The sequence below is a fragment of the Clarias gariepinus genome, chromosome 22 (assembly GCF_024256425.1).
Source record: "Clarias gariepinus isolate MV-2021 ecotype Netherlands chromosome 22, CGAR_prim_01v2, whole genome shotgun sequence".
NCBI classification, from domain to species: Eukaryota; Metazoa; Chordata; class Actinopteri; order Siluriformes; family Clariidae; genus Clarias; species Clarias gariepinus.
In genome coordinates, this window is record NC_071121.1 from 892,501 (window position 1) to 900,000 (window position 7,500).

A 7,500-nucleotide genomic window follows, 5' to 3' on the forward strand; every position below is an offset into this window, starting at 1 on the left:
GCTGTTTGGGATTCGACCCCAGAACCCATAAGTTAACGGAGCTGATATTTTAAAGTGGAATAAGTGGAAATATAAAGTAAAGTTTCTCAGGACTGTCCACCACCTCCATGGTTTATTCCTCTAACCTTTTGGCCACATAGAATCTAAAACTACTTTCACCTCCTGATAATTACACTAACTGTCGTTTGCTAACTGTTGGTCGCCAGCTCCACCAGTCGCGGTAAAGTTTAAGTAGGCTTTATTGTCACTTCAGCCATATACAGTTAGTACGAAACAACGTTCCTCCAGGACCAAGGTGCTACATGCAACATAAACTTACAACATAAATTAACAGAAGAGCTAAAACAAGCTAACTAAGAGGCCTCGTTAGCTGGCTAGCGGAGACAAGACAGATTGACCTGACAACATAAATTAACAAAAAACTTACTATCTAACCCAGAGACAACAGACAACATAAATGCAAATGTGCAAACAAACAACACAGTGACGGTGCGACAAACACGACATGACATAACACTTAGTGGTGTTGAGGTGATGAGTTGAGGTAGTGCAGAACCAGCAAACATTTTAGAATTAAGAAGTTAAGACGTTAGTGCAAAAAGTATTCCAGTAATGAATATTGTGTAAAAGAGTGTTTACAGGTTGGTGTGTACGATAGTTTGGTGGTGGAGGTCAGTGTGTCTGCGCTTGTGTTGATTAGTCAGTCCAGTCTCAATGTTTTGAGGTAGTGGAGTTAAGCTGTGTGATAATGTGTGTGTGTGTGTGTGCGTGTGTGTGTGTGTGTTTATCAGTCCAGTCCCTATTAATTAATTAGTTTGGTCAGGTGCAGAAGGATATGTGTGGGCGGGGCTAAATAACTGGCTAAAACAAATCATAATAATAAAGAAACTAATCATAATGTGGTGATAATGAATGCTTTGAGGGACATTGTGTAGCAGAGGGGTGCTCTGTGAGAAGTAATCGAAGCTGGTAGTTTCAGTAAACCTCCTGAGACTGTGTGTGTGTGTGTGTGTGTGTGTTTCGTCTCTGTTCTCTACGTAAAACCTTATCAGCATGTCCACAACGCCAGCTCTCACTTCCTCCTTTTGTCCTTGGCTCGGTGGGGACCCTCAGGGGCATCGTGGGACATTATTACAGCGACATTAATGTTTAATATCAGTTCTGTAGCAGCCTGAGGTCACTGAGGTCACTGAGGTCACACAGTTTACTCGTCTTTAGGAGTCAGGGACAGCCTGTATGTTGTGCTCTCTTTCAATAAGCTTTATTAAGTTTTCTACAATTTACCTCATTTTCTCCTGCTCTGTTTTACACACTTACAAATAATCATAACTTAATAAGTATATAAACAACAAAAAAAACTGGCTTACCAAATCAAATTATAGCAAAACATTTAAAATTATTTAAATAGAATAGACATGCCTAAATAGACATGAATGCGGTCTGTTTACATGTTAGTATATAATCTACATATTTATATTTTCCTTCCCTCTCCATGGCTGTGCTGGTTAAAGCAAATCACCCCCACACCATCACACCTCCTCCTCCATGCCTCCATGCCAAGGTTATGGTATGGTTCGGTATGTCTTTAGTCATCATTTAAAGATATACACCTTTAAATGATACACAGCTATACACCAAGGAGCCAGAACAGAAACCAGTCTGGATGAATGTCCTCCTCGAGAGATGGTGGGACCAGGCGAGCAGTGCTGGAGGATCAGAAGGAGCGAGGTGCGGTGCGGGGGTGATTAGAGCTGAGAGGTAAGCGGGTGAAGGGCCGTTTTTAGATTTGTAGGCGAACATCAGGGGTTTTGAATTTGATGCAGCACCTACAGGAAGCCAGTGCAGGGAGCGGAGAGCGGTGGTGGTGTGGGAGAACTTGGGAAGGTTGAAAACAAGACAAGGTTTTTTTGAAGTAATGCTTTCTTTGACCATGAAGACCTGACTCGTGCAGTCTCCTCTGAACAGTGATGTTGAAATACTGTATGACCTCCGCAGTACTGACATACAGTATGTCCATATGTCTAAATACTGTACAGTATGTCCACATGTCTAAATACTGTACAGTATGTCTACTTCTGAAAAACGTTTATGTGAGTTCTAACCTGAGGTTCTGTAACCCGCGGTTCCTGAGGCTGGGCGTTATAATAAACTTATCCTCTGCAGCAGAGGTAGCTCTTGGTTGTCCTTTCCTGGGATGGAATCAGTTTCATCATAGCTGGTTTTGGCGACTGCACTTGGAGATACATTCAAAGCTCTTAAGATTTTTTGGATTGACTGACCTTCATTTCTTTAATTAATGTCTTTGTTTTCTCTTTACTTAACTGAGTCTTTTTGTACAGTGGCTGTAGTCGACTCTGTACCCACGCTTCCTCTGCACAAGACAACTGATGCACTAAAGCACATTAGGAAGGCAAGAAATGTCATGACCATTCCAGGTGACGACCCCCCGGACTCTGATGATGGATGAGGGACACACTGATGAGTGTGCTGAGCTTCATCAAGGCTAAATGTAACTACTTTGGACAATCTAAAGCTGTGTCCCTTTGAATGTTTATACGTCTTCAGTATTAAAGCACCATATTGAAAATAATACAAATAAAGAAAAAACAATGAAGGAGAACTTCTGACTGGTAGAGTGTGTTAATGTGGAGCAAAAAGTGAAAAAAAAAATGGTGAATGACTTTTAGCTTGTTTGTGTTCTGGTCCTGTGAGACGTTGTGAAGACGTGTGAAGACGTGTTTAATTCATTGTGAGACTTTGCTTTCCTTCTCTCAGTTTTGTGTACTTCCCGGTCGCACCGCTGCTTGTTTATTCATGGTCAGAAGGACGGCCATGTTTACTCCACAACCCTGGACGAAATGTACACTGAGTACACACACTTGTGTCCTGCCTTTGTCTTGTACTGTACTTTACATCACACTCATAATACAATATTTAAAGGGCGGGTATTATTTAAAAAAAATTCACTGTTTAGTCATGTTTAGACATTTAGAAAGTCGCTCGTGTGTGTGTGTGTGTGTGTGTGTATAAACAAAAGGCACTTTTTGTCCTTTTTTGTGCGTTTTGGCCGGGGCTTAAAGAAGCCTAATGTGATCTCATATAAGAAGCCCCTCCCCTGGCTTGTTGCTTAGCTCTGATGTTCTTTGGAGGGGGCGTGGCTCTGCAGTAGCTCATTTACATAAACACTGAAACTGTGTATACAGAAGAAGACTGAGGGGTATTTCTCCTGAGCGCACACACACACACACACACACACACACACTCTAGGAGAGCCTGATATTTAATGATAATTAATTTATTCTGACAATGTGTTACTGTCCAGGCTTATCTACTTTATGGCAGTATCTAACGTAAACATAAATCTTGTTTTAATTCTGTCTCCACCCCCTTGTCCTCATTTGCATAGAGATATATATTATATGTACTCAAACATAGTTTGAAAGAGTCTAAAGATGGAGAGATGTTCATCAAATACTATGTGTACATGTACAGTACACTAATATTACTGTGTGTGTGTGTGTGTGTGTGTGTGTGTGTGTGTGTGCATCCAGACACGAGGGAAGTGAGCGTGTGCTGTGTAACTGGTGAAAGCTGGGCCTCCGCTCACGGTCACTGCAACAGCATGAGGACAGATCCGGGTTCCAGCTGTGGGTAAGTCACCTGCTGTCAATGCCAGTTAGTGTTTGTGATAGTGTTTGCTGTTGCCATGGATACACACTTATGAAAAAAACTGTGTGCTGAAACCAGACAGTTGATTATTTTTCTCCTCTATCCTGAGGAGTAACCAGATGTTACAGCTCTATCTCTGCCTGTTACACAGCGCTGACACTGGAGACTCCTTACACTGGTGTTATGAGTGTTTATACTCGAACATAAATATGTGAAGCTGCACCAGTGTGAGAGCTGCGGTTCAGATCAGGTGATGATTGCGCTGCTGGTTCTTCCTCTTATTGTATCTCAGGTGGGTTCAGAGGCAGTGCTGCCTGAGAGCGCTGAGAGACGCACACTGTTCGTCTGGAATAAACACGGCGAGACGAGGGAGCGACTGTGGAGCCGACGCCGCTGACCTCTGTGACTCGCACACGGTAAAGTCGGGTCCTCTGAGCACTCGCACTGAGAGTACCGTTAGAACCCGAGCACTGTTACAAAGAGAGTACTGGTATAGTGAAAGTGTCGATGCCTGTAAGTACTGTTAACCTGTTTAAATGTTTGGAAATGTCAAGCGTCAGTCGGTCAGTGTGAGGATGTGTGCCATAACGATATTAAAGGCTGTAATCATTAAAAATTGTATTTATTTAATTAAGTTTAATTTAAATAGATGTAGAAACTAATAAAGCTCCTATTGCAAATGGAAAAAATGTAAACTTTACAAAAATGATCAATGTAAATTAAAATATTTTAACACTCTCTCATTTGCAAATTCACATTTCACATGAGTGACAGTAAGACCAATTCTTATTAAATACATTTAATAATCAAGTTTGATATAAATATACACAGAATAAAGTACAATTTATTTAAAGTAAATAAAGTAAAAGACATTCAAAGTTTTTCTGAAAATTACATTTTATAAGTTAATCTTTAGAAATCCATTGTGCTGCAGGGGATTGTGGGTAACGTGGCAGTGTGTGTGTTCAGGACTGCTGTAGGTGTTGTACACTCGGTCTGCGTCTGCGAGCACACAGAGAGTCATGTGACCCTCCACGAGGTTTGGGTGACACCTGTAGCCACGCCCTCCTGACCTGCTGTGAGGGCACGAGCACGGCCAATCAGAGCTCAGTCAGGGAGAGGACACACCCCCAAGGCACCAGCCCACCCAGGAGAGGTATTTTATTTTACACACACACTCGTATCTGTCTATCTGTCTCATTGTCTGTTTGTCATCCTACTGGTCTGTCTTACCTTCAGTCTGTCTTTCCTTCTATCTATCTATCTATTGATCTATCTATCGATCTGTCTGTCTGCCTATCTGCCTACCTGTCTGTCTGTCTAACTCCTCCCATTGGTGTCTGCTGCAGGGCTGCCTGTCTGTCTGTCTGTCTGTCTAACTCCTCCCAGTTGTTCTGCTACAGGTCTGTCTCTCTGTCTGCCTAATTCCTCCCATTGTTGTCTGCTGCAGGTCTGATGGATTTCTGTCTGTCTGTCTGTCTGTCTGTCTGTCTAACTCCTCCCAGTGGTGTTTGCTGTCTGTCTGTCTAACTCCTCCCATTGGTGTCTGCTGCAGGGCTGCCTGTCTGTCTGTCTGTCTGTCTAACTCCTCCCAGTGGTGTCTGCTACAGCTCTGTCTAACTTCCTTCCATTGGTGTCTGCTGTCTGTCTGTGCGTCTGTCTGTCCAACTCCCCCCTTGGTGTCCGCTGCAGGTTTGATGGATTTCTTTCTGTCTGTCTGTCTGACTGACTCCTCTCAGTGGTGTCTGCTGCAGGTCCACATGTATTTAGCTAATAAAATTGTCTCACTTGTTAATGGAACTGAACAAATGGTTTTCTTTAAATGTTTTACTGGTTTCCAGTTGCCCCCTCAGTTCTGTAACTGGTTGAGCAGTGGTATGGTGCTCCCTGAGTGGCGGCATGTAAGTGACACACACCTGCAGGTCATCACTCTGGAACTGTTAGAACCAGAAACACTGTGTTTACTCCGCTCATGGCACACTGCTGTACAGGAAAGAGTGTGTGTGTGTGTGTGTGTGTGTGTGTGTGTGTGTGTGTGTGTAGATGTGCCAGGCATAGCTTTTACATTTGGTTTTAATTTTTTTCCTGGATCAGAACTGTAATAATGAGAATTACAGAGCTGTAAAAGAATTATCCTTACTCACACACACACACACACACACACACACAGCGAACAACACACTACACTACACACACTACATGCATGCACACACATACACACTGTACAGACACCATAAACACACCATCCTCACTGTCTGTACTTTTATTATATACATTAACACTAAATCACAGACGTAAACAGTTGCTATGGTGACGTTTTCGTAGCTGATAAAAACACACGGTGACACAAATGCTATAATGTTCTGGAGAGTTCCTCACTCAGGGTAGCTCATGACGTCCCAAAGTGACCTTTAATAAACGTCCTGGTGCAGTCATGTGACCACTGTGAGGGAAAATGAGGTGTGACGTCTTTCACAATGTGCTCCATGTGTGTGTGTGTGTGTGTGTGTGTGGTGTGTGTTACACCACATAATGTCCCTTAAAGGAGAAGCGGGTGTGGTGGGTTAAACCAAGGAGATGTTTATTAACATTAAGATGTATGGAATTTCTTGGTTTTTCAGAACATAACAAGCTGCATTTTTTATTTTTTGGGGGTTTCAGCACTATTTCATTTTATTACCTCATGGGTTTGACCTCATGGTTCCAGTTTGTGATGTTTCACAATAAAACTGACTTATTGGTTTTCATCTACATTAATGGTTTCTATAAATATTTACTCTATAAATAACACGTTTGTGTAGTTTGGCATCCTAATTTTTATCCTAATGGTTTCCATTAAACATTTCCCCGTTTAGTTTCTGAAGGTGCTGTGCACCAGGCGTTCTCTCTGGAGGAGCTGGAGGACACAGAGAACATGGTGGAGCAGACGGAGGGTCTGGAGGACGTGGACGAGTGCAGTGTGTACCCCGGGCAGCTGTGCCATCATCAGTGTGTCAACACACAGGGGTCGTACGTGTGTGTGTGTTTCCCCGGGTTTGTCCTGCAGCTGGACGGGATACACTGCCTGCAGCAAGGTGAGAGGAGAGAGGAGCGCTGTTAGAGAGAGAGAGAGACAAAGAGAGTTTGTGTGTATTAAGGTTTGTATTGTAGCATTTAAGAGTGTATGAGATGTGAGTGTGTGTGCGAATCAGAATGATCAGATCGTCCCTGATGAACGTGTCGAGGGTGACGGTGCTGAGGGAAAAACTCCCTGAGATGGTAATAGGAAGAAACCTTGAGAGGAACCAGACTCAACAGGGAACCCATCCTCATCTGGGTGATAACAGATAGCAGGGATTGATCCGCACTCATACTGTGTGTTAGGAGGCTGGAAGTTCAGTATCACAGGAGATGTTAATTGATGTTAATTTGGAGTCCAGGGAGTTATTGGAGACTCAGGTAGACTTGTAGGAAATTCCAGTCTTGAACTATCGAGCGACTGCAGTCAAGTCAAGTCCTCAGAGAAACAGCTGTCAACACCAGTCCAGGCCAGAACCGTCTTCTAGGTAGAGAGAACCATCACCAGACACGAGACGCATCCCAAAGAGACACACAGGGCATCCATGTGACGAGATCTCCAACCAGTAGCGGGGCACCAGGATGGGTCAGACAGGTCCGGAGGGCAGAGGGAGTCTGGATCACTGGCAGCTCAGGAACGACATGTGTAGCTCGACAGAGAGAGAGAGAAAGAGAGAGAGAGAATAATCTACCTTTGATCATTTCTTCTACTGTATATGATATTGTGGTAAAACTTAGAGAATAGAACTGCCACTCCTCCGCTGGGGGAGAATT

General features: G+C 43.3%; 1 protein-coding gene across 1 annotated transcript in view; it reads left to right on the forward strand.

The window, feature by feature from the left end:
- Nucleotides 1-7,500, forward strand: part of LOC128510474 (fibulin-2-like) — a 43,905-nt gene that overhangs the window by 12,216 nt on the left and 24,189 nt on the right. The window contains exons 3-6 of the mRNA XM_053482789.1: nucleotides 3,552-3,651; nucleotides 3,962-4,085; nucleotides 4,639-4,825; nucleotides 6,525-6,743. Coding sequence (XP_053338764.1) covers nucleotides 3,552-3,651; nucleotides 3,962-4,085; nucleotides 4,639-4,825; nucleotides 6,525-6,743 — 630 coding nt within the window. The remainder of the gene's footprint in view (nucleotides 1-3,551; nucleotides 3,652-3,961; nucleotides 4,086-4,638; nucleotides 4,826-6,524; nucleotides 6,744-7,500) is intronic.